This window comes from Danio rerio, chromosome 1 (genome assembly GCF_052040795.2).
Source record: "Danio rerio strain M-AB ecotype USA chromosome 1, GRCz13ab, whole genome shotgun sequence".
Lineage (NCBI taxonomy): Eukaryota > Metazoa > Chordata > Actinopteri > Cypriniformes > Danionidae > Danio > Danio rerio.
In genome coordinates, this window is record NC_141021.1 from 29,127,239 (window position 1) to 29,154,417 (window position 27,179).

The window sequence follows — 27,179 nt, forward strand, 5'->3', positions numbered from 1 at the left end:
GAGTTATTGCCAGGTACGTCTCCGCCTAAAGGCAAACTTTATTCGCTCTCCCCTCCAGAGAGGGAGGCCATGGAGAAATATATTTCTGATTCTCTAGCAGCTAAGATCATCCGTCCTTCTTCATCACCAGCAGGGGCGGGGGGTTTTTTTGTGAAAAAGAAAGATGGCTCCCTCCGTCCTTGTATAGACTATCGAGGGCTGAACGCTATCACGGTGAAGAATACTTGTCTTCTGCCTTCGAACGTCTGCAGGGGGCGTCCTTTTTCACAAAATTAGATCTCCGCAATGCTTACCATTTGGTCTGTATTCGAGAGGGCGTTAAATGGAAGACTGCCTTTAATACCCCCAGGGGGCACTTTGAGTATTGCGTTCTTCCTTTCGGTCAGTCCAATGCCCCTGCAGTCTTCCAAGCATTCGTTAATGATGTGTTGAGAGATATGCTAGATCAGTTAATTTATGTTTACCTGGATGACATACTGATATTTTCTCATTCTATCCAGGAACATATTCAACATGTCAGGCGAGTGCTTCAGAGGCTGCTAGAGAATGGGCTTTATGTCAAGGCGGAGAAATGCGTATTTCATGCACAGTCTGTTCCATTTCTGGGACATATCGTGGCGGTCGAGGGAATGTGCATGGATCCAGAGAAAGTTCAGGCTGTGGTAAATTGGCCAACCCCAGACTCCCGCAAGGCCCTGCAGAGGTTTCTTGGTTTTGCCAATTTTTACCGGCGTTTCATTCGCAACTTAAGCCAGCTCGCCGCGCCTCTGACTGCCTTAACCTCCATCAAGACTCCGTTCAGGTGGTCCAATGCAGCACAAGTTGCATTCGACCGACTGAAAAGCTGCTTTGTTTCAGCCCCCATTCTCATTGCCCCTGATCCATCACGGCAGTTCGTGGTGGAGGTTGATGCATCAGAGATGGGGGTCGGTGCTATCCTGTCCAAGTGCTCTTCCTCGGACAACAAGATGCATCCCTGCGCGTATTTTTCTCATCGTCTCAACAATGCAGAACTAAATTATGATATTGGTAATCGAGAGCTGCTGGCTGTCAAGCTTGCGTTGGAAGAGTGGCATCATTGGCTAAAGGGTTCAGGGGTTCCCTTTATCGTTTGGACCGATCATAAAAATCTGGAGTACATTCAATCCGCCAAAAGATTGAACTCTAGGCAGGCACGGTGGGCTTTATTTTTCGGACATTTCGATTTTTCCATCTCGTTCCGACCAGGTTCCAAGAATGTTAAACCTGAGGCACTTTCTCGAATTTTTTATCACTCCGAGCATGCATCATCTCCTGAAGCCATCGTGCCACGAAGACTTTTTATCTCTGCTGTCACCTGGGAGATCGAGTCAAGGGTCCGCATGGCCTTAGAAGGGGTAACGCCTGGATGCCCACCGGGTCGTTTATTTGTGCCAAAGGATTTACGGTCTGACGTCATACATTGGGGTCACTCTTCCAAGTTGGCCTGTCATCCTGGGGTGAGTCGTACCTTGTCTCTAGTCAAACAACGATTCTGGTGGCCACTTATGGCTCGTGACATAAGGGAATTTGTGTTGGCTTGCTCAGTTTTTGCTGTTTCTAAGACTTCCAATCGCCCTCCCGCTGGACTTCTTCAGCCGCTGTCAGTGCCATCGAGACCCTGGTCCCATATTGCGATAGATTTCGTTACGGGTCCCCCCCCCCCCCCCCCCCAATGGGAAAACGGTGATTTTGACCGTAGTGGACCGGTTTTCGAAAGCCACTCACTTTATCCCTCTGCCCAAATTATCATCAGCCAGAGAGACAGCGGCTGCTGTCATTGACCATGTCTTTCGTATTCATGGCCTCCCGACAGATGTGGTTTCTGACAGGGGGCCTCAGTTCATCTCTAAATTTTGGAGAGAGTTTTGTCATTTAATGGGGGCGACTGTTAGTCTTTCTTCTGGTTTCCACCTTCAGAGTAATGGTCAAACAGAGCGAGCCAACCAAGATCTTGAACGTATGTTACAATGTTTAGTCTCTAAGTAGCTCTCATGGGTTGAGTACGCACATAACTCATTACCAGTGTCTGCCACGGGCCTCTCTCCATTTGAGTCTAGTCTAGGGTACCAGCCACCTGCATTTCCCAGTCTGGAATCTGCAGTCGCGGTTCCCTCCGCCCACGCCTTTGTCCAGAGGTGTCGACGTACTTGGAACAGGGCCAGACAGACCCTCTTTCAAGTCATCGCCACCGGTCTAAGCCTCCCGTTTATGTTGTTGGTCAAAAAGTGTGGCTTTAATCTAGAAATATTCCTCTCCGCACCGTGTGTAATAAACTTGCACCTAAATTCATTGGCCCGTTTTCTGTCACTAAAATCATTAGTCCAGAGGCAGTCCGCCTCAAACTTCCTCCAGCATACAGGAGAATTCATCCCGTTTTTCATGTCTCTAAATTGAAGCCCGTTTTTCATACGGCCATTAATCCGCCTACTCTGATTTCCCCCCCGCCGCGTCTCGTAGAGGGGGAGACTGTTTATTCGGTTAAGTGCATTCTTGACTCGAGACCGAGGGGACGAGGATTCCAGTACTTGGTGGACTGAGAGGGTTACGGTCCAGAGGAGAGGATTTGTGTTCCTGCAAGGGACATATTGGATCATTTTCTCATCGATGATTACAATCGCCAGGTAAGCTCTTCTGGGAGCGCTAAGAGGCGCTCTTAGGAGAGAGGGTACTGTCAAGATTTATGGATCTGTGTGTTCCTCCTGTATGTTATGTATCTTGCCTTGTGTGTTGTCATGTGTGAGGGTGTGTGTTTGTTTACCTTTTGTGTTGACAGCGTGCTTTAGGATCAGCTGATGTCATCAGTTGACTTAATCATCTTCCAGCTGGTCCTTATTTGCCTGGCTATATATTTCCTCATGTAGTATGTTCTGGTTATCAGTCCGTTGTTTGTCTTGTTTCTGTCTGTTGTTTTCCAGAATCCTTCGTTGTTCATTGATGTCTTCATTGTGACCCGTGGCTCTCTTGTTTTGAACTTTCTTGTCTCCAGTTCACTCCAGTGATATCCTTTGTTACATTTTTCAGTTTTATTAAACACTTGCAATTGGATCCTTTTCGTCTAATGTCGTGACAGGTATGCAAGTCTACAAGCAGATTATACACATACAATTTGAATATATAGATTAACTTCACACTTTAAAGAGTATAAATTCCACTTCATATAATCCCTCCTCTTAAGAATTTAAGTCTTAATACTCTTGTTTTTTGGCCCATAGTGCAACTCCATGATCTAGCCCTTAGCCATACTACCTAATGACAAATATATGTCACAGTATTATTACAAATGACCAAATCATATAATTGCACTTTGGAATAAAATCAAGCCAAACCTCTGTGTCCAGTTTTGACGAGGACACAGTAAAAGACTTGATTCTATTTTGTTGATATCATAAAAAGTAATATTTTAAGCATACAAGTGGTTATACATTTGCTTCTGGGGGTCATGATTATTTAACATACAGTAAAGAATAAAAACTAAAACACTAAAATAAAATAAAAATCAACATGCCCAATTTCACAATATATGGTCACAACATAATATTCTAATCTAACACCCACACACATAATCAGTAGAGTACGTTGATCTTCAGCCCAGATACTTTGCATATTGTAGAGAGCCGCCATTTTGGGGTAGAGGTTGTCTAGCACTTACACCCAAGGCATGGATCCTCTTCAGATTTACTCTTGCAAATGAATAGTTTGTTTATTTCTTTCATTCTGGCCTGAAAAAATGCTGCTAAAGACTTTATGTTGAGAGTCTGTAACCTGAAGTTATGATTATCATAGCTAGGCATCTTCTGTATATCTCACTCAGGTATATTATCAGAGTTACTCTTAACTTTTCTGATAAACTACTTCTGCCACACTTTGCACTTCATTAAGCTTTAGGATTTTCTGCTTCCTCTGTTTCCCATTAGCTATCTCTTGCTGGAGCTTTTTCCTTAGTTTCTCTTGTGCTGTGGTTCCGATTGTACCCAGTTGATGGCATCCCCCTTTGGCAGCTGTTGGATTTGTCCGATCATCCCGATATGGTTCTTTCCTCATAAGCTCACCCCACTTTATCCAGACATGCTCAGATACACTTGATCACCTGATATATCTCCTGCTTCTGCTCCTTTCTGGTTTCCTGTACAGATATCGCTTTGCATATGGCAGTTAGTTTTCTCATTAAAGACCAAACTTCTTCTTTCCAATGTATTAGACATGTTTGCCAAACATTCCAAACGGTTATATGCGAGATTACATGCAAGGGTCGACCCATAGTACTTCATGCACTGTTAGTTACTTGTTTCTGTCAGTTTTCATGCAATCACTAATTAATGCAATAGGTAACAAATCAATTCAGTCGAGTTTATTATTTTAACATATCTTGTTAAACTAGGCCTTGATGGATCATCTTCAGCTCTTTTAATCATTTCTGGTAATTGTGAATAATCAATGGACACTTTTATCAATTTCAAATACTTTGTTAACTATTTAGTTACTCATTTGTCTATTTATTCACTTAGTCACTTAATCACTTATTCACTTATTTACTTAATTATCTTTATTCATTTTAATTGACTTTATTAGTTCTAATTAATTATTTGAACTTTCTTCAGAGGTTATTCCAAATCTGAGACTTCCTTCTCTTGTCTTAAATATAGTAACTGTTTCTTCTTCCCGGCTCTGCTAATGGAATTACCTTCACTCATCTACCACAACTGCCATGCCCAAAAGTTTGTATCTCTTGCCCTAAGCTAACTTTATCATTTCACAACATCCACAATCAAATTCTTGAATATCCCCTTAGGCCCATTGCTGATCTTTTACTCACATTCTACTTTGCACAGGTGTCACATGTGTATAACAATTCACTAATCACTGCATTTAAAAAGGAGATCCTTATCCTTGCTGCTCAATTTTCCTTACCATTTCACCCTTGATTCAAACCATGTACATCTCAAATGCCAATATCTAGAAATGCTGTTGCCTCAACAATCTGTACTTTGCATGTATTACATAAATCTTATTTGTCTTTTTCGTTCACCTCTAATGCTACATATATTGTTCCTAGATACTAGTATGTTGTTTTATTTGCACTATCATCTAATTGAGGTTGTGACTCTATACTAGGGTTAGACCTGCTATCTTATTTTCTTTAATGTAAAATCAATTTCTTATTTATCAGCTTAACAGTTATTATTGCATCTAGATTAGATACAGAATCTTGTTAACACTAAACCCGTCATCCCTAAAAACTTTTATTTATGTCTTTTACTTAGCTTGAGCTAAATGTACCTGCAGATAACTAAATCCTACACGTTACAATATCCATCACAAAATATTCTAAATTCTTTTATGCATTCTAATGTATGTATATCAGCCTATTTACTTTAGGTATAACCAAGTGTCTACCCTCCTCTGATAATTACCTAAACAGAAATCCATTACTTTAACATATTTGGCATCCAAACTAACAAATTTAAGTACAGTGCGTGTTAGGAACCTCTGCTAAGAAATTCTCTATCACTGACTGTTCTTAAATCATAAATTATACAACAACATTTACTTTTGTTTGTTTTGACTAATGCCATAATCAAAATTTAAATTCAAATCAAATTCAAATAGAATTAATTTTATTCGTCACCTACACAATCACAACCGAATTGAAATTGACTTTAATTAGAAATGCCATAACATATCTAAATGTTTCTAATATTGCTATGTTCTCAAATGTTTTAATAATGCCTATTCCAGCATATAACATACCTGCATCTGGTTTCATTTTAATTAATCCTCCCTATGCTGGCTAATTTTGTTTTTCCTTAATGTCCTGAACTCATAATAATTATTAAAACTTGACACCTAAGTAATTTCTTATTTCTGAGCTATTTCTTATTTTGCATTTTCTATTAATTAGCATTTTTCACTTTTCAGCATTTTCAGCTCCTAATTCCTTCCTGCTCTCACATCAAAATAATTATACATAAAATTTTGTTGTAATTTTTTTATCAGTTGACTGAAAAATCACTGGATTTCTTTATAGGTTCCTCTCTAGCTGATCGGATTTTTCTCCTTTAGTCCTTAATTCTTTTTTGCTTTTAATTATTTCTTCACATTTGTAAAACAATGTGTAATCTGTTTTTTTTTTTATTTTAAACACTTTTCTTTTTCAAATATTATTTTAGTACATTTAGAATTGTTACTTTTTGACCTATTCAGTACTGTGAGTTCATTTCACTTTTTTTTTCATTCTCTTCAAGTAAAAATCACTTTTCTATCTTGATCTCTGACATAATTTTTCTCTCAAATCTTGGTTTAGTTTACTCAAAATAAGTTTTCCCTAATTTTAACTTAAATACTTAACTCCATCAACTTCTAACCCAAATTATTTTTTTTAGTTATCCAAAACTGTCTTTTATTATCTTTTTTTATCACCACCATGCATTATAATTTATCATCCAATGCTCAATAATCTCTATAAGTTAACCTATGAAAATGAACCAAAATAATTTAACATTCTCTATAATTTATCATTTCAACATTACACATTTAAAGTTTCATCGTAAATTATCATCTAAGACTTTTCTTACAGTTTACATGATACTTTTCTTTTTATCAAATTGATAGGAGTCTGCTTTGATACAAGAATGGGTAGCTACACTTTTGCTCTTATTTTGCCCTCTGAGTGGTCACATTGTACTCAACTTGGACTATAGGTAGACTGCTTTGAGAGGGACTGCCGTACTCTCCCTCCTTACACCCTGAGAAGACAACTGGTTCATAGATTGGTGCAGCCTTTCCTGTGGTGTCCATATCAGGGCAAAGTGTTTCCCCCCTTCTCTCTTAGTGCTGGCTTCTTTTCTTTCATTGAGCTGACGTAAAGTTCTGGTGGAGCACTTTTTCTCTTTGATCAGTTCATCATTAGCTTGTTTGCCTCTTTTTAGTGTCTCTGAACATAAGTAGCCTTTCCAGGCCTCAGTAATTCCTGGGCATGCAGTGCCTGCCTCACTGCTTTCACAAATGTCCACAGCCAACAGTTTGTCCATTTTTTTAAACACCTTTTCCATTTGCCAGTGCACTCAGAGATGTCTGGTAGGTAAAAGACTACAGTCCCCCAAAGTCCATCCCTATGTCCTCCTAATTATTATATGGAATTTAGCTCATGACCTATAACAGTCTTTTCCTCTTTCCAATTTTTTTTTCTCCATCAAATGAAGACTCCTTCCATCTATTTTCTTCTCCTTACGGTTTTAACAGTTTATTTTCTCTAATTCACAATCATTTTATCATATGTAAATATGTTTAATTTTCTATTTCTTTAGTGTTATTCTAATAAATTTCTTTAGCTCCAGATTGTGTTTCACTTTACATTTCTCCTTATCTATGCTAGTGTTCCTTTACTAACCACTCATTTTTACATTAGAACATTTTCTATACTCAGTTTCTATTTCCTCACTGTTTGCAATGAATGTTCCTTCTGTTTGCCATTTGTCATTATTTTATCTTTTATTTTCTCTGCCACATAATTGAGTATTGCATTTCTTTTTTTCCATATCTGTTTTTCCATACTTGTTTTAATTTAATAGTATTACATGGTGGCCCAATATCTGATATAACTATTCAAAATCATTACTGCTATAGCTCAGGGTTCATATTATTAATTAAACTCACATATTTATTTACTAAAAGCATTTTTCATTTTTGAAATGCAATGCATAATTATAAATTTAGCTTCTTACTGCATAAACTTTTAAACATTTTTTTTTAAACTCGCTCTAACACATTCTTTAACATTTACCTAGCTTCTATGATTTTCATCTGAATCACTTTACTACAAATAGATAATGGCTCAGATCATATTATGTAGCTGACTGTGAGAAAGATGAAACAAGCATTTTTATTGCCCTTAAATACAAACAAATTCTCTAAAGTCAATTATTTCTTCAAATTGTTACTGCTTTTTTACTTTTTATCTTATCTGTTCAATGTGCCTATATTGTTAGCATATTTTAAATGTCTATTTTCATCTATGAATCAGTGGACTTATTTTTATTTATTTATTTTTTCTATTCTATTATTTTTCCTTTCCTTAATTTGAGTTTTTAGCTCTTAGGATTTCTTATACATTTTAAAGCTTTTAAAAATATTTTGTTACACGTTTTATTATTAAACCTTCAATTAATCAATATTCATTTTTCAAGTTTTCTTTTTCTATTTTATTCTCAGTCAAAGAACTAACTTATATTTTATTTATTCATACTTATTTAGTGAATCTATTTGTTTATTAAATACATTCTTTTACTCCATACTTCCTTTATCTCCATATATATTGATCACTATGGCCTCATTTATTCTTTTTCATTAGTAAAGTTTCAAACTCTTTTCTACATAATATAACTCTATTAATACTCTATTATTGATATTTCTTCACACTTATCTTACTATACTACTTTATCATATATATATATATATATATATATATATATATATATATATATATATATATATATATATATATATATATATATATATATATATATATATATATATAGGGATGTGCGGAGCAGCCGGTATTTGTATTTGTTGAGGGGGGAAAAGTATTTGTATTTGTTTTTGTATTTGTATTCGAGTAAAATTCAAAATGGCGCAAAAATATATGTTTTTTCTATTACACTTCTAATTTACATTATAGTGAAAGTATTGTTTAATTATACCCATTATATATATTATAGACATGCAATATTGGTTGTTGTTTTTGAACATGTGACAAGAAATGTCATTGAAAAGAAAATAACATAGAAACCATTATCTCATCCATGGTTAAACCAACAACTAATAAAATACCATTGTGAATATTATGAACCCCACCACCACCGTTCTTGTTGAAGGACACTGAATAGACAGAATAAAAACAAATAATATTTCAAAAAACTGTTCTTCTTCTGAAAGAACTTCTTTCCAATCAACCCGATCTCATAACTTTGCGTACAAATAACACGACTTTCCACCTTCCCTTTGCGTGCAATGCATACGCCAAAATCCGTTTTTGCGTGCATATGATACGCCAGTCCTTCCCATTCATTTCTTTGGAGAACAGATGCGTCCATATGCCACGCATAAGCAACTTTAACGGCAATGACGTCATCAACTAGACTCGGTTCAACGCCAGTTCACCTGATGAGCGTCGACATTGAATCAAGTAAGTAAGGGCTTTTCCCCTCTTTTTGTGATGAGATCACGGGGTTAACTGCATTTTAATAAATTTTGTGTTTCTTCATCACGTTACATGAGTCGTGTGTTAGAAATTGTGCGTTCAAAGTTGTTATTCAAGTGTAACATCTGGGTGTTCAGTTAGCACAGCTGGTAACTTAGCCCAGCTATCACATTACTGGAGAAATTATTAATAAATTAATCAGTTTTTATCATGTTGTGACATGATTGGACGTTTTTAAACATCGGGGATGACGGCACTGCAGATCTACAGATTAAATTATAGTAGTGTGCATGCATTTTCAAAGTATCCTTAATACGACAAGTTCTTTGCTGATTTCGTTATGCTATATATATTTTTTTTCTATGGATATATAACCTTAACGTTGGTTATTCTAAATTGTAATGAATCGGTCGAGGAAAGTCGCTATTAGCATTAAATACATTCTTTAACGAAATTTAAAGATTCGAGTCAGTAAAAAGCGAGTTTGTGCACATGCAGGCATCACTAGTTGCTTGCAGATCCATCCTATCGTATTATGCTCCTTTTTCGGAATATTAGATTTTTTTTTTTATCTCATCACAGATTAGCCGCATATGATTTTACCTAAAGCTAAATAAAGCACAGTTAAGACTAGTCTGTTTAAAAAAGAATAAATAAACAAAATAAACCGTTGAAGTCATAAAATATTTCAACACATTTCTAAACATAATAGTTTTAATAACTTATGTGTGATGACTGATTTTCTTATATTTTTGCCATGATGACAGAACATAATATTTTACTAGATATTTTTCAAGATAGTAGTATTCAAGTGCATTTTAAAGGCGTAACTAGGTTAATTAGGCAAGTCATTGTATAGCAGTTGTTTGATCTCTAGACAATCAAAAAACATTGCTTAAGGGGGCTAATAATATTGACCTTAAATGGTTTATAAAAATGGTTTTTAAAAAAACTGCTTTTATTCTAGCTGAAATAAAACAAAATATAGGAAATACTGTAAAATTTACCTTGCTCTGTTACACATAATTTAGGAAATATTTGAAAAAAATAAAAATTAATAAATCACATGAGGGCGAATCATTTTGGCTTTAACTGTATAAAATAAATATTGAGATGAAGCTTTTTCTCTGCTGTGTACACCGTTCCCATTGTGTTATTACTGTATAGTAAAATTACTGTCACAACCTATAAAATATATTTATTCAAGAATATGGAAGTTCCAATAATGAGAGAAGGAAAGAACTAGTAAGTCAGTGTTTCCTAAGTATTAGTCAAAAAGCAAACATTACTAAATAATGTATCACTTCATTCAAAAAGTTACATATTTATGTGCAAAACAACTTAAATTTAAGCATTAAGTTACATAAATTTGAAATACAAATTAATCTTACAAAATAGTCACTTTTTATTACCTATTGTTATATTTCTATATATTTCATATCTATATATCTATATATTTTCATTGCAAAGGCAATGTAATGGGAAATTAATTGTTAGAAATATTTTTTTTTCTTTTGTTTCTAGAAAAAAAATGCCAGGAGGATCAACTTTCAGGAAGTGCCCCCATTGCATGGAGAGACTCAACTGTGCAAATAGAAAGTGCACAAAGGTAAATAATGTACAATAGGCTGTATGAAACGGCAAACTGATATTTTTAGGAATTCAAGCCAGAGTCATTTAGTCCAAAATCAAACAATGTTTATACACTTTGACATGTCACAGTTCCTGGGCCCAAGCACTCTATACTGTGATGCTCAACAACGTACTGTGGTACTTTTTGAAAATCATGATTTATATCCATGCATAATATCTGATAGTCTGGAAGTGATTCATTTTTTATATAATTAAAATATTTGTGTCTGGGAAGCAGTAAATTGAGATTAAGTAGTAAGCACTGTTTTTTTAAGAGATTGGATGAAATATGTGATATGACTAAACAGTGAGTGCAATATAAACTATTTTCTTGATTCAAATGAGTAGAGGCTTGGACCTGGAAACCATATTCCATATGTCACAACTTACCAAGCAGGTTGGCATTAAATATCTCAGTTTTGGTATGCCGAATAATAAAGGCATTTTTTTTAAACTAGAGTTTGCAAATTAAAGTTAATAACACAAAAGAATAGTTATAGAAATATGTATTGTTACTCTACAAGTTTGCTTTACACTAGGCATTTTCCAAAACATTACATTTCACACATTATGGAAATGTACCGGCTGACATTGATGTTTGACTGTTTGGTCCTTTAAATAATTTTCTCTTAGTGTGCTACAGTTTTAACATTGAATCTTTTTTTATATTGCAGTGATTCCATAGTGTGGTCACTCGGTTTATTGAGATTTTCTGTAATTTGTTTACCAAATTTAAGAAAAGAAGTAATAAAAGTTATTGACTAGTGCATGCAATAGTGACAACTTAATAAATAATTTATATGGCCAGATAATGGACAGGCATATTTTCTGTTAAAATATGTATACACAACTAATAAGGTTTGTAGCCTCTTGTGTATATTATTACAATGTCTGGTGCATTGCCTCAGCTTTATATTTATTCTCTCTGTTTAATTAATTTCATGAACTTGTTATTCAGGTAATTATATACTTATTATAATAGTGGTAGAAAATCAGCAATGCTTAATCAAATAGAGCCCAATTTAGAACCTATTGCCTTACTCTCTTTTTTTTCTTTCTTTGTATCTTTCCCTTGGTCAGTGTGGGAAACTGCTTGATCTGAAATCCAGACAGACAGCAAGAATGAAGGTGTTCCGGGGCCAAGCACAAGAATGGGCCAAGAAAATGAAAAAATCACGCAATCAAGCAAAGGTTTTTGACAGTAGTGCCCTACTGGTAATAAACATTTTTCTTTCTCTTTTAAATAGAACAGTAAATTTTATTTACATTGTGCAGGAAAGCAACAACTATGCTGATGTCATGCAGTAACGTGCCATGAAATCATCAACCCAAACACATTTTCAGTATATTAGAATCTACACAAAATCTTGGCCTGTCTACAACATATATAATTTCAGCACCATTATGACACTTACATGTTTTGTTTTCTGGTCATGGAGTGAATAGGTGTATTTCTTGGTGTGGATGTAGTGCAGAATCTTTCACAGATAGGTTTACTTGGGTGGTTTACCTCTTTAAAAACACATGCTAAGAATAGTTGACTCCTATGACCTATATAACAACAACTTTTATGTGTATAATAATAATCATGGCTGCGTTTCTCGAAATATTCTTAGCGATTTGTTGTTTCTAAGTTATACCTGTAGTTACATTAACATTAACATGTTTTCTGCAACATTATTATTTAACTATACCTTCTTTAAGTCATAGCAATATAAATATAAAGCCATTAAATTTAGTAAATAGTAAAGAGTACTACTTGTCAACCAGATCAGAACTACCACCATGGACAGCACCACACAAGGTCCACATAAAGATTTATACCTTAAACAACTTTCAAAAGTTATTGTTTAAAGAACATGCCTAGAATTTGTATACCTTTCCTTAAGAAAAAACATTGTATTGGTGTTGCACTAAGAGACGTTATCAGGAAATTGAGTCCATGTCTTTCTTGCCTTGGAAACGTTTTTTATATACATCTTTCTAAGTTTAGGTTGAAAAACTGAAGGCCCTTGGATACTTTCCCCTCCTGCTGTGGGGAAAGTATCATCCTCAAAAAAAAAAATGGACAGCCCAGCTGCAGTGCCCATTTCAGTTGCCAGTTGTTGCACATGGGGTTATGGAAAAGATAATGTGCCTCTTTGAAGGTCTGTTAGAAGGTATGTCTCATCACAACATCAGTCCATTTGTGAGTCTCAATTATAATTTATTCTGTATTATTTTACTATTCAGATGGAGCAGAACACTATATTGCAAAACAATATGGGACACCCCACCAAATCATTGAATTTAGATGTTCAGTCACTTTCATGGCCACAACTGTGTAAAATCCTGCACTGGACATGCAGGCGCTTTTACAAGCTTTAGTGAAGGAATGGGCAGCTCTCGGCGTAGAGCTCAGTGAATTCAAGTTTGGCACTGCACTGTAAAAAAAAAAGTTGAATAAACTTAAAATAATAAGGCAACCGATCACACACAGCTTTTTGAGTTAACTAAGTCGACTTAAAATATTTTGTTGAATTCCTTGTTTAACCAACAACATATTTTTGTTTGCTGGACAAATATTATCATGTTTACTCAACAAGATCTTTTGTTTGCTGAACAAAAATTTTCACGTTTATTCAACAAGATTTTTTGTTTACTGAACAAAAATGATCATGTTTACTCAACAAGATCTTTTGTTTGCTGAACAAAAATTTTCACGTTTATTCAACAAGATTTTTTGTTTACTGAACAAAAATGATCATGTTTACCCAACAAGATCTTTTGTTTGCTGAACAAAAATTTTCACGTTTATTCAACAAGATCTTTTGTTTACTGAACAAAAATGATCATGTTTACTCAACAAGATCTTTTGTTTACTGAACAAAAATTATCATGTTTACTCAACAAGATCTTTTGTTTGCTGAACAAAAATGTTCACGTTTATTCAACAAGATCTTTTGTTTACTGAACAAAAATGATCATGTTTACTCAACAAGATCTTTTGTTTGCTGAACAAAAATTTTCACGTTTATTCAACAAGATTTTTTGTTTACTGAACAAAAATGATCATGTTTACCCAACAAGATCTTTTGTTTGCTGAACAAAAATTTTCACGTTTATTCAACAAGATCTTTTGTTTACTGAACAAAAATGATCATGTTTACTCAACAAGATCTTTTGTTTACTGAACAAAAATGATCATGTTTACTCAACAAGATCTTTTGTTTGCTGAACAAAAATGTTCACGTTTATTCAACAAGATCTTTTGTTTACTGAACAAAAATGATGATGTTTACTCAACAAGATTTTTTTAGTTTACTGAACAAAATAAAACAAACTGATTCATTATGTATTTACTATTAATTTTTAGGATTCAAATTAAATACACAAGAATAGTCAATTCACTTTTTTTATTTTTAACTGTGTTCAAATCACAATCCAAAACATTTGCATACAAAATCAGCATTTGACATTAGCCGTGTTCAGCATTGGGCTAGTTTGTACACAACTAGTACTGAATGTTTCCAGATTTGAAAAGATTGTACACTGCCTCAACATAAAATAACTGGCAACCTTACTAAAACCAAGCTATTAGTGTGTCCAAACACTCAAACCAGGTGAATATACAATCATCTAATCAAAGTAAACCCTAAAAGCCACTCCATTCAAACAGTCTTTAAAGTGTACTGCACTTTTGTCAACAAAGTACATCAAGTCCAAAAACAGACCTCAAAACATTCAAACAGTGGCACAGTAGGAAGTGCTTTCGCCTCCCACCAAGGTCGCTGGTTCGAGTCTCAGCTGGGTCAGTTGCCGTTACTGTGTGGAGTTTGAATGTTCTCCCTGCGTTCACGTGGGTTTCCTTTGGGTTCTCTGGTTTCCCCCACAGTCCAAAGACGTGTGGCACAGGTGAATTGGGTAGGCTAAAATTGTCCATAGTGTATGTGTGAATGAGTGTATATGGATGTTTTCCAGAGATGGGTTGCAGCCGGAAGGGCATCCGCTGCGTAAAACAAGTTCATTGCGCTGTGGCGACCCCAGATTAATAAAGGGACTAAGCCGAAAAGAAAATGAATGAATGAATGAACTGAACTCTCGCAGATCATGTGCCACCAACCTCCATAAAACATGCTGAATCACTTAAAAAGTATATTTGAGTTCTTTTGGGTGTTCCATATTCAGTCTATACAAGAGGCTGAACAAGTAAGCGAAGGCTGCAGGCAGATGTGTGATATCCTGAAGTACTATGGCCTCCTCCAAGATTTTAGCGAGGTTCATCACATATTGCAGGGATGCAGAAGTGCCATTATCATCTTCCACCACAGTGAAGATTCCAATCCTTTAATCTCTGGTGCTGTGGTCTTCAGGGTCCGTGTCCTTATAGGAGATTAAGTAATGGGAAAATTAATTGATGTGTAATATTAATTACTACTTATTAATGTTATTACTATTATGCAAAGAAAATAAAAACATGTAATACTTTCGTACATACAAACAGTAACACTTTGAATAGTCTATAATATATAATAATTGAACAATATATTGACAACTTTTTAATATTTAGCAATTTTTTAAACTTTTATTTTACATAAAATTGCAAAGATTTACTTTTATTTGATACAGTTTCAATTGTGAAAGTTGTTTATTGTCCTGTTTAGAATATAACTGAGCCTTTAATTGTCATTCATAAGGGATTTATAAAGCATAAATATTCCTCACTTTAGATTAGGTCACAACTGGATGAAGTTAAGCTCATAAAGCATATACTAACATACAAAGTAACTATTATTACATACCTTAATATTAGGATATTTAAATGTTAACTTGAATAGTTTATTAATCGTGTACTTAAGCATTCTGAATGATCTTAAAAACACCAAGTATTCTTAAATAACTGGTTTGTAAATAATGCAATACTTAAATTAGTAATACAAATGAATAATTAAAGTAAAAAAAATACTATCATTGAGCACTTCATGTAGAGTTATGCTTAACAGAAAATAAATTAACTATTCGCTAATACTAAATAAATTATTTATAGCGTGCAGCTATTATAAGTGTTACCAAGCAGACTAATAAATGTAGAATAGGGTATGAAAATGGGTAACTTACCAGACATATCTTGAGAAAGCAAGCAGAATTTTTACGAAGAAAAATTGGCAATCCCTCAAGAGCTGCTCTTTCTCGATCGGTGACAATATCAGTGACCTAAAGGAAAGTCATTTACAAAGGGTGTTTTACAATCTTATTGTTTTGTAAGTAAAAATGTACTTAGTACATTTAAATGAGCATAGTATTTTATTCATGCTGTTGAAAAAACACATGGCTTTATTTTTAAAAAAGAATTTTGTGGTTTCCATACAATGGAATTTGATAATGGTTGTGTTGGCAAATTTAGAAAAATGTTTAGTTTCATGTGACAATTACTTTGAGTTAAAAACTACAGCTATTATTTTCTATTTTCCTCTTTGAATGTATTCATTTGAAATGGTCACTCAAAACAAGTGAAACATCTGTTATTTATCTTACTTCCATCTCACAATCAAAACACAACTTGACACAATTAAAATTAGCGCAAAAGGGCTGGACAATTAAATTGTTGCAATCACGTTTTATTAGACTGTATTACCTGAGCATGAAATTCATGCTTTTGTGTTTGACAGGACAAAATATGTTGCATATGTTAAAAACATCAGACGGGTGTATAAGAAAAAAAAATCTTAATGAGTACCTGCTCATCCATCTTGTTTAAAGTTGTATCCATCTCTGGACCCATTGAATCCCTTCTTTTTCTGTAGAGTTTCAGGAGAGGTGCTGTATATTTATCAAGTCACTCGATTAACTGTCTCAGGAGATCTACATTACAGATCTGAGAAATCTCTTTGCAGATCTACAATATACAAAAAAAAAACATACATATTAATATTTACACATAATATATATATATATATATATATATATATATATATATATATATATATATATATATATATATATATATATTTGTAAATGTAAATATTTAAATGTTCAAATGCTGAATACAGATGTATTTTGAATTACCTATAATAATAATAATGTTGTTTGTTATTTTTAGCATTATCATTACTACCTTGAATAAAACCAAAGCAATTGCAATATAGTGACTTACCTCTTCCTTAAAGTCCAGGTTATCTCTCTCTAATTTCTTCCTGGCTAAATCTCAACAACTTCTTTTGGGCAAAGAGAAAAGGTTTCTTGCATCTGCTGGTGAATGACCGTCAAATTTCACTGATGATAGCAAGTCTCACCTCCTCAAGGAAATCTTGCATTGAATTATGTCATTGTCAATATTTCAGTCCTTTTGAGCAAAAAGAAAGAAAAATATATATTTAGCCCTTTATATTTTTTATGTAAATAAAAGCTAGCTGACTGTTAAAGCAAGTTGGTCTGAATATGATAGACATTTAGTCGAGCTAACTAATATACAAGCAAATCAAGCAATGAATTACATGAAAATCACACGATTTTCACACAAATTACACAGTTAAACACGTCACCGTTTGTTCCACTGGCTCTGATTCGAAGGGAAAAAAGGTTATGATGTGCGCAATGCTGACAGCAATCTAGATAAACAGGACATAATGTTATATTCGTTTTAGCAAGGAAATTTGACTTGGATACCTGATCTGGTATGTTATATGATACTCATTGTATTAATCGTGAGTTATTAAAGCAAATGACTCGATTGAAATCGCTATTTGTTTCAAATACATTCACTCAAAACTTTTATTGATGTAAATAGCCAAAACCAAGTGCACGAAACAAGTAACTCACGGCTAAATTATAACAAATAGTTCCGTATTAGGATACACGCGCACATCAAAGCCAACATATCAAATAATATAACGTTAGATGACAACAAAAAAGACATACATACCTATGATTTAGTGATGTGACGTTGTGCGCCGAGGCTTCGAAGCATGTATCAAAAAAAACGATACATCTCGCAGTGAAGCAGTATACCGGAGCTTGATTCGATTTGCCATCATCACGTGATCAGTGACGTCCGAAGCTTCATTTTCGCCTTTACCCACGTGACTGCTTCGAATTTTGATTCAAAGGTTTAAACACCCTCATAGTAAAGTGTATAGCTAGAGAATTGGCGTCTATTACATACATTTGTTTCAAAGCACTGCACCAGTCCCAAACACCAGTAATTAAACTAAACTACAATAGTATTTTTTAGTAAAAAGGTTTTGAACAATACTAAAGTGTATTAGCGTATTTTTTATGACTATCTTTAAAGAAAACCACAGCATATCGTAGTATTGTCTTTGACAGAGAAGATCTAGTGAAGCATCGTTCATATAGTGTCCTCCTAGAGCACTCGTCTCCCAATCAGGAATCGCTGGTTCGATCCCTGCTTGGAGCGGGACTAATTGTATTATGATAAACTTTTGAATACCTTGGACTTTACTACAATCATCAGTTGTGTAATGTAATATATCTGGTGTAAAAACTACAGTAATTGAGTAATTTGTTTATATTGCTGTTTTTGTATTACTACATGAATGAGTTGGTCAGTTGTGAACATTTGACATTATGGCAACACAGTGCTTTCCCACACTTTCACCAGAAGAGGTCCTCATCGAGCTCTGATTTAGAAAGCTTCGAGTAACGAACCTTTTTCCGATACAATTGAGTCGAGCGCTTCACTGGTTCAGAAAGCTTCATTTCACCATCACTACTATGATTTAGCAGAAACGTCGTTGGCCTGCTCTTAACCGCTCTATCACGGTCTCTCACATCATTAATACACTGGTAAAATAGATCGGGCAGTCAGATGGGTAGCACATCGCACAAAAAAACATGTATACAATTATATACAATCGATTATGAAAACGATTGACACGTAGCTCCGCAGAAAGAAAGATGGTTCGTTTTGTCGCGCGCACGAGACAGGTACCCCCTGCAGTGAGCTATGGAAGTAAATTGCGCATGCGCCAGAAGCTTATAAGGCGCATGCGCCAACAAGAAGGGCACGCATCAACGCAAAACTAAGAATTTTGTATTAGTTCAACGAAATATTTTAAGTTTTTCACATTGAAGCACCATATTTTTTGAACAAACTAACTATTATTTGTCAGCATTTCAAATGAAAATATTTAAATTCAGTTAACTTATTAATCTTTGTTCAGAGGACTTTTTGAAAGTTGGCGTTTTTACAGTGTGTGATATGTTGCCACCTGTGTAATTGCCTAAATTTATTGTGTGAGTGGGTGGAGGTGTATTATTGATCTGGGACTGTTTTGAGGTGCTTGGCCGTTTGGTAAAGGAACTCTTAATGCTTCTCCATACCAATACATTTTGGACAATTCCATGCTCCTATCTTTGTGAGAACAATTTGGGGATGGGGAGACCTGCTCCAACATGACAGTATGTCAGTGCACGTAGCACAGTACATAAAAACATGGATGAGCGAGTTTGGTGTGGAGGAAACTGACTGGGCTGACGCCATTGATTGCCACAAACGTTGGGCCATCTCCATTTTAAACTGTATGGCTTAAGATTGTGATGTCATTAAAGTTCATATGCATGTAAAAGCAGATTTCCTAACATTTTTGATAATATACTGTAAAAATGTCAGTACAGATATTTTTATACAAAACAGATTGCTGGTGGTAGGCAATTCTATTAAATTCAATTCAAAATTTACAAATTTATTTTGTTGTTCACACTTGGAACCATGCACTGCATATTACATGTCTGGTTTTGTTTTATATTTTAATAAAGCATGTGATCTTGAAAGTGAGGAAGTGGGCCAAGAAAGTACAGGAGAAGAAGAGGAACCAGAACAAGAAATGCAAGATGAAAACCAGAGAGAACAGGCAGAGCAATGTGAGACCGGAGAGACCGAGAGGAGGGATGTCAAGGAACGGAGATAGAGGAACAAACAAAGGAAGACAGAGTAGAGAGTGAGAGAGAGAAAATAGGAGAAATGGAGGGACAGAAAGAGGAACTGAAAGAACTAGATAGGATGGCCCCAGATGAAGAGAGAGCTCTGACTGAGTAAGTAAGCCGGTAATAAGACAGTTGATAAGACAGCAGACAGGTAAGTGACCATACAAAATAGAATACAGTAATCAGGACAACCTTGACTCAGTGGAGTTGTGAAGGGTGTGCCGGTGCTACGCAGAAGGAATTTTGTTTTAGCAGTGATGGCAAATCAGAAGGCTGCCAGTCATTTTGAAAACATAAGTCAACAAAATCAGCACACTGACTCTTTTGCTCTCAAAAGACAATTTATTGAGGCAACGTTTTAGCAGGTCGCATATCTTTCAACACATCTCACAATACCCTAATTAACCTACCAATAAATGTCATGACAAATATGAAAAAAATAAAAGAAAATCTCTCTCTCTCTCTCTCTCTCTCTCTCTCTCTCTCTCTATATATATATATATATATATATATATATATATATATATATATATATGTGTGTATGTGTATATATGTGTATATACTGTATGTGTGTTAAATGCGCTGTATCTGACACTTTAGTCAGTATAATCCAGTTAAATGTGCATATAGCACAGGATTTTAAGATCAGAATGTGTTCGAATATAAATGGATCAGTTTTCAGAAATCTAACAGCTATTCGGTCGGAAAAAACACATAAAGTGAGCAGGTGGACAGGCCCTCAGATTCTCTTGCTTGCTTGTGACCTGATGTAGGCCCAAAAATTGTCTCAATAAATTACTATTTAAGAGCAACAGTTGTTGAGCACCTGCCTTGGATGTGCGCATACTGACCCCTTTTTTAATTTTGCCAGTAATTTTGACAATTTCTTTAGTTTGCTAGGCTTCATTTAATTAAAGTAATAAACAATTGTTCAGTTGAATAATGCACAATCACATGGTAGCCTACACAACACATGGTTCAGTCATCAGAGAATGTGTCATTAGATTATCATTTATTACAGTCGAATCGTATGTATTTACCTGGCTTGCAAGTCATGCACAAAAGGCCTTTATTGCAGTTAACACACTTTTTCTCTATACAGGAATCCTGCTGTCAAAATTGCTGCTAAAAAGAAAAGACATAAAAGAAGCCAACTCAAGGATGATGGTAGGAAAATACTATTTTGTTATTACATATAATATAACATAATAGAATATAATAAGTATATAAAGTTATATAGTAAGTATTTTGATTTTAAAATTATATAATTCGTAAATCATAAACTCTTTAACTAATCCTAATCATAAAGATAATAATATAAATAATAATTTTAAACCTGAAATGTCTACAGTGTATTATCTTTTTATTGGTATTTTATTGCAGGCCTGATAAAACTTTTAAACAATCATAAAAGGCCTGATAAAACAATTAGTCAAATTAAACCTGAAATTATGATGTGCATTTACTTCTGGTCTAATATTTCAAGTATTCAATATTAAAAATATTGACTAGCATTTATTTAAGTTGGAACTGGTTTGAACCTGCAGTTTATATAGTGTAATCTCTTGGAAGTTTTCTCCATCTTTGCTAGATCTTAAATTAGACTTTAGGTAAAAGACTTTATTATGCAAAATTATGCCGTGTAACGACCCAACGTATACATTGTGACCCAATATCAACAATGTGCTAACACAAAGTATACTTAAACGTCTTGGTAAGTACCAGAGAATTCACAAGAGCTTATTCTAAAAAAAGAATGACTGTCATCAAAAGGCAACAAAGGATTTATTAACTTTATTTATATTTACTAAATAAAATTATACTAGTCAGTAAAACTATTGTAAATAGGACTTTATTCTTGTTTGTGATTTTAAAAAGAAATGATTTGGGTTTTTAATACATTTAGAAAAAAAATGAGAGTTGTAGATTATTGACATGATGTCAGACAGAATCACACTGGTGAATTCTTCCCTTTCTGTGGTTTTGTTTTTGCTACTGTTACATCAAGGTGGAATGGTTTGTATTTACAGAATTTTTTTTTTTCCACAGCCTGCCAGTTTCACAGCAAATTGGAAATTTTTCCAGTACAATATGTGTCCAAGACACGTGAAAACAAGGTTAGTTAGCTATACCATATGACTGCATTGTGTGAATAAATGAATGAATTAAACTATCCTACATACTGCTACATAATTTTATACTGCTAAAATGTTTGCTTTTTTCAGAAAAGATTTAAAAAATGTGTATGTTGAACATTTTCAGCTACAATTCTATGAATATTGAACCAAACCTTTACTGTTTGGGTGATTTATATGTTGTCTGGTTTATCTTGGTTGGGTAAAGGATTTAAATGAATACTTACAAAATAAATGTATAACCTTTGTTTTCTTATACCGTCTTCCCAAGGGCTGTAAAGAAGTACTGGTTCATTGGCACCCGTGCCCATCGTGGTAACATCACGTTTCTTGATTAAATGACTTAGGCCTTTATCTGTATTTTTAAAGACACATTCTATTTAATTAAGCATAAATTAGGTGTTATTTACATTTATATAATAGGTAACTACAACACTGTTATAGGCTCATTTTGATGGACTGAGACAATGCTTCATCACAACTACAGTACAACTTACAGTATCCTTTTTTTGTGGCATTTTGTTAAGCAATGACTTATCCATAAATAATATGCCTAATTTGCTATTTTTCTAAGTATTTACTGTCATAATTTAATATTCAGTTGGAATAGGGTGAGCTTTATATCACACAAAATGATTGGATATACAATATGAGCTTTGAATGATTATAATGCAAACATAATACAATATAATATAAAGAACCTTAAATTTTAACTACATTTTAGCTGTCTACCCCATTTTGTCAGGGACATGTCATAAACCATGTTAGAATCTACAATTGTTTGACAATTTCTGAAACCAATTTTTTTTGGTTTATTTCTTTCAGCCAAAAGACCTGGCCTCCATCTTGGGAACCACAGGGGAACATACAAATGACAGTGTCAGGTTGATGCCAACTTTCCTACCACCTAAAATGAGATTAAGAGAAATAGTGTTAATACTAATTATCTCCATTAAAGCTATACATGACTGAATAAAATGGATTTGCTGTCGACAACAAAACACATGATTGTAGCGTTCTGATTGGCAGGTTCAGCCTTTTCATTTCACAGTTCTGGTAATTTGAGTTATAAATATGGAATTGGGAGTTTATATAACAGTATAATTAAAAAGACTGTCAATAAAGTCATAATTGTGAGAATTATATAAAGAAAGTCTGCTAAAAGTTCAGTTGTTACCTTGGTGGTTCAAATAAAAAATGTTATTTTTCCCATGGAACTGAGTTGTGTGGACAAAAATAAAAGTTGAATGGATTGAAATCAGTGTATAGATGTTTTTTTTTATTATTCATGTATTTTTCTTTGGCTTAGTCCCTGATTTATCAGGGGTCACAACAGCTTTAACTGCACTGGCATATATAACTTCATATCTCAACTCTAGTAACAGTTTCACTTTTAACTCTGGGCCCAGCGTTTGAGACTGAACAGCTGTAGTACATTTTTAGTAGTGTTTTTGTCATATTCAAGGTATAGCTAGTTTTGGTATTACAAATTTTACTGTTAACACTATAACCACATTACTGTATCAGTACACTCTATTTTTATGACAGGCACACTTTTTTAAACAGACCTTGCCCTAAATATATTTTGCATCTGTAAATGTTCTGTTACAAAACTCCAAGTTTATAAAATAATTAAATAAATAGCAAAAACAAATGGCAATACAGATTTAATATAAAGTTAATTATAGAAAAGTTAAGTCATAACAAACGTCAATTAAATATTAAAATTAAATAAACTGAAACTATATATATATATATATATATATATATATATATATATATATATATATATATATATATATATATATATATATATATTTATATATTTATTTATAATGGCAGACGGTATGCCACATTCAGTGTGCCATTGTTACGATAACCAGCGATCATTCTCTGGAGATCGCTGGTTTCCTCTTCATCATGAACTTCACTTCCGCATTCCCCAGGACTACATTTCCATACATGCACTTCTTCCAGTCACGCACGCCTGGTCACTCATCTTCCTGATTACATCACCAGCTGAAACCTGTTACAGAGACTGATTACACACAGTATTTAAGCAGGACACACACTCATTCACATTGCCGAGTCTTGTTTACTGTTTGGTGACATTTCTACGCGTTCCTTCCTGTCTTGTTTCTCCGTGTTTAAATCTAGCTTAGTATCCTCGTTATCCTGTTTAGCCGCCAGCCTTTCGACCTTTTGCCTGTACCTCGATTACGACTCTGGATTTGCCCTCACATACCTGTTCATACCTGTTTTGACCATTGCTTGCCTGACCTTCGAATAAACCTGCATTTGGATCTTACCTTCAGTTGTTTTTATCTATTCCCAATCACAACAGAAGACTCGGCCATTATGGATCCAGCAGTGTTTTTGGTCCGTCTACACCAAGGTAATCAATCCCTCGAGAACCACATCCAGTGTTATTTGGAGATCGCTAACACCACTGATTTACCAGACTGTATGCTCATTGACTTTTTTATTTATGGGCTTAATGAGCCGCTAAAGAGCACACTTTCAAGTGTTCGTTCTCGAGGGACTTTTTCTGAATTTTTGGACTATGCTCTACGCACTGTGGACTCTTCCTTCACCGTAGGTGAGGTGGAGGAAACTCCTAAATATTTTTTGGGGAGGGGCAGTGTACAGCAAGACCAGATAACACCGGGGCTTGCTGCTCATTCCATCACCACACTCCCAGCTCAGAAAATGGCCGCATCTAGTCCTTCAGCTCACAAGATGGCCGACTCCAGTCTTCCAGCTCACAAGATGGCCGACTCCAGTCCTCCAGCTCACAATGTGGTCACAACCAGCCCTCCAGCTCACAATGTGGTAAACGCCAATCTGCCACCAGCTCACAAGATGGTTTCCTGTTCCTTGTCCGTTCCTGCCTTAGTTCCTGTTCTAGTTCCTGAAGTGCCGTCAACTGAGCCCCCAGAATGGTCACCACTACCTGAGTTACCAGAGCTGCCAGACCCTCCAGAGCTGCCAGACCCTCCAGTGCTGCCAGAGCTGCCAGACCTTCCAGAGCTGCCAGACCCTCCAGAGCTGCCAGACCCTCCAGTGCTGCCAGAGCTGCCAGACCTTCCAGAGCTGCTAGACCCTCCAGTGCTGCCAGACCCTCCAGTGCTGCCAGACCCTCCAGTGCTGCCAGACCCTCCAGTGCTGCCAGACCCTCCAGTGCTGCCAGACCCTCCAGTGCTGCCAGACCGTCCAGCGCAGCCAGTGTCCACGCCGCAGCCAGTGTCCACGCCGCAGCCAGTGTCCACGCCGCAGCCAGAGTCCACGCCGCAGCCAGAGTCCACGCCGCAGCCAGAGTCCACGCCGCAGCCAGAGTCCACGCCGCAGCCAGAGTCCACGCCGCAGCCAGAGTCCACGCCGCAGCCAGAGTCCACGCCGCAGCCAGAGTCCACGCCGCAGCCAGAGTCCACGCCGCAGCCAGAGTCCACGCCGCAGCCAGAGTCCACGCCGCAGCCAGAGTCCACGCCGCAGCCAGAGTCCACGCCGCAGCCAGAGTCCACGCCGCAGCCAGAGTCCACGCCGCAGCCAGAGTCCACGCCGCAGCCAGAGTCCACGCCGCAGCCAGAGTCCACGCCGCAGCCAGAGTCCACGCCGCAGCCAGAGTCCACGCCGCAGCCAGAGTCCACGCCGCAGCCAGAGTCCACGCCGCAGCCAGAGTCCACGCCGCAGCCAGAGTCCACGCCGCAGCCAGAGTCCACGCCGCAGCCAGAGTCCACGCCGCAGCCAGAGTCCACGCCGCAGCCAGAGTCCACGCCGCAGCCAGCGCCACAGCTGGAGACGCAGCCAGAGTCGACGCTGCCGCCTGAGCTTCCTGAATGGCCGCCGTCTCCTGAGCTTCCTGAATGGCCGCCGCCTCCTGAGCTTCCTGAATGGTCGCCGCCGGAGTTTCCTGAATGGCCGCCGCCCAAGCCTCCTGAATGGTCGCCGCCTCCTGAGCTTCTTGAATGGTCGCCACCTGAGTTTCCTGAATGGCCGCCGCCCAAGCCTCCTGAATGGCCGCCGTCTGCTGAACTTCCTGAATGGCCGCTGCCACCTAAGCTTTCTCAATGGTCTCAGCCTCATGTTCCAGGCCCTCCGCAGCTCCACGCTCCAGGTCCTCCGCAACTCTACTCTCCGGGTCTTCCGCAGCTCCACGCTCCAGGCCCTCCGCAACGCTACTCTCCGGGTCTTCCGCAGCTCCACGCTCCAGGCTCTCCGCAATTCCACTCTCCGGGTCTTCCGCAGCTCCACGCTCCAGGTCCTCCATTGTCAAACAATCCAGGACCACGACAGCTCTACTCTCCGGGTCTTCCGCAGCTCCACGCTCCAGGCCTTCCACAACTCCACGCTCCGGGTCTTCAGCAGCTCCACGCCCCAGGTATGCTCCAGCTGCATGGTCCTGGCCCTCCATCCCTCCCCCTGTTCCGCCTCTGCTCCACCTCCCGCCTGAACTGTATTTGGAGCGTCTGGAAGCCGCTCTTTAGAGGGGGGGCTATGTTACGATAACCAGCGATCATTCTCTGGAGATCGCTGGTTTCCTCTTCATCATGAACTTCACTTCCGCATTCCCCAGGACTACATTTCCATACATGCACTTCTTCCAGTCACGCACGCCTGGTCACTCATCTTCCTGATTACATCACCAGCTGAAACCTGTTACAGAGACTGATTACACACAGTATTTAAGCAGGACACACACTCATTCACATTGCCGAGTCTTGTTTACTGTTTGGTGACATTTCTACGCGTTCCTTCCTGTCTTGTTTCTCCGTGTTTAAATCTAGCTTAGTATCCTCGTTATCCTGTTTAGCCGCCAGCCTTTCGACCTTTTGCCTGTACCTCGATTACGACTCTGGATTTGCCCTCACATACCTGTTCATACCTGTTTTGACCATTGCTTGCCTGACCTTCGAATAAACCTGCATTTGGATCTTACCTTCAGTTGTTTTTATCTATCCCGAATCACAACAGCCATGTCCTTACACGTTCATTATTCGTTAAAAGCGCCGGATCCTGGCACTGTGTAATGTGTGGAGTAACAACTCTGGCTGCTTTCTTGCAAAAATAAGCGTGCATTTTATTTTCAGAGTCTTGGGTTTATGTAAATTGTCTGTAGCTTTGAGTTCGTTGCTATGGTGATTGACGCTTTTAGCCTGCTATCCGCTTGTTAAGTGTGGCGTCACGCGAAGCGGCATCCGGGTCCACGCGCTCTATCAAGGAGCTTAGAATTGGCATTCTAAGCTCTTTGGCTCTATTCAACTGAATGGGGA

At 36.8% G+C, this 27,179-nt stretch overlaps 3 protein-coding genes across 3 annotated transcripts in view; 2 read left to right on the forward strand and 1 right to left on the reverse strand.

Annotated features, from left to right (window-relative positions):
- The window catches only part of LOC147846851 (uncharacterized), a 707,546-nt gene that overhangs the window by 631,424 nt on the left and 48,943 nt on the right, over window positions 1-27,179 (reverse strand). The window lies entirely within an intron of this gene.
- On the forward strand, window positions 9,167-23,163 carry si:ch211-57b15.2. The gene is made up of 8 exons (XM_087237256.1): window positions 9,167-9,202; window positions 10,742-10,826; window positions 11,930-12,064; window positions 12,843-13,008; window positions 20,877-20,941; window positions 21,824-21,891; window positions 22,181-22,224; window positions 22,735-23,163. The coding sequence occupies exons 2-8, from the start codon at window positions 10,749-10,751 to the stop codon at window positions 22,782-22,784; spliced, it is 606 nt and encodes a 201-aa protein (XP_087093382.1). The 5' UTR covers window positions 9,167-9,202; window positions 10,742-10,748; the 3' UTR covers window positions 22,785-23,163.
- On the forward strand, window positions 24,520-26,837 carry LOC147846854 (uncharacterized). Its single transcript, XM_087237237.1, has 2 exons — window positions 24,520-25,120; window positions 25,406-26,837. The coding sequence occupies exons 1-2, from the start codon at window positions 24,619-24,621 to the stop codon at window positions 26,413-26,415; spliced, it is 1,512 nt and encodes a 503-aa protein (XP_087093363.1). The 5' UTR covers window positions 24,520-24,618; the 3' UTR covers window positions 26,416-26,837.

Coding starts and splice junctions, on each gene's coding strand:
- si:ch211-57b15.2 (XM_087237256.1), top strand. CDS start 10,749: ATGCCAGGAGGATCAACTTTCAGGAAGTGCCCCCATTGCATGGAGAGA. Junction 13,009..20,876: donor CTTTGAAGGTCTGTTAGAAG/GTATGTCTCATC, acceptor TTCTCTATACAG/GAATCCTGCTGTCAAAATTG. Junction 22,225..22,734: donor TGGCACCCGTGCCCATCGTG/GTAACATCACGT, acceptor TATTTCTTTCAG/CCAAAAGACCTGGCCTCCAT.
- LOC147846854 (XM_087237237.1), top strand. CDS start 24,619: ATGGCCGCATCTAGTCCTTCAGCTCACAAGATGGCCGACTCCAGTCTT. Junction 25,121..25,405: donor CCCTCCAGTGCTGCCAGACC/GTCCAGCGCAGC, acceptor CGCCGCAGCCAG/AGTCCACGCCGCAGCCAGAG.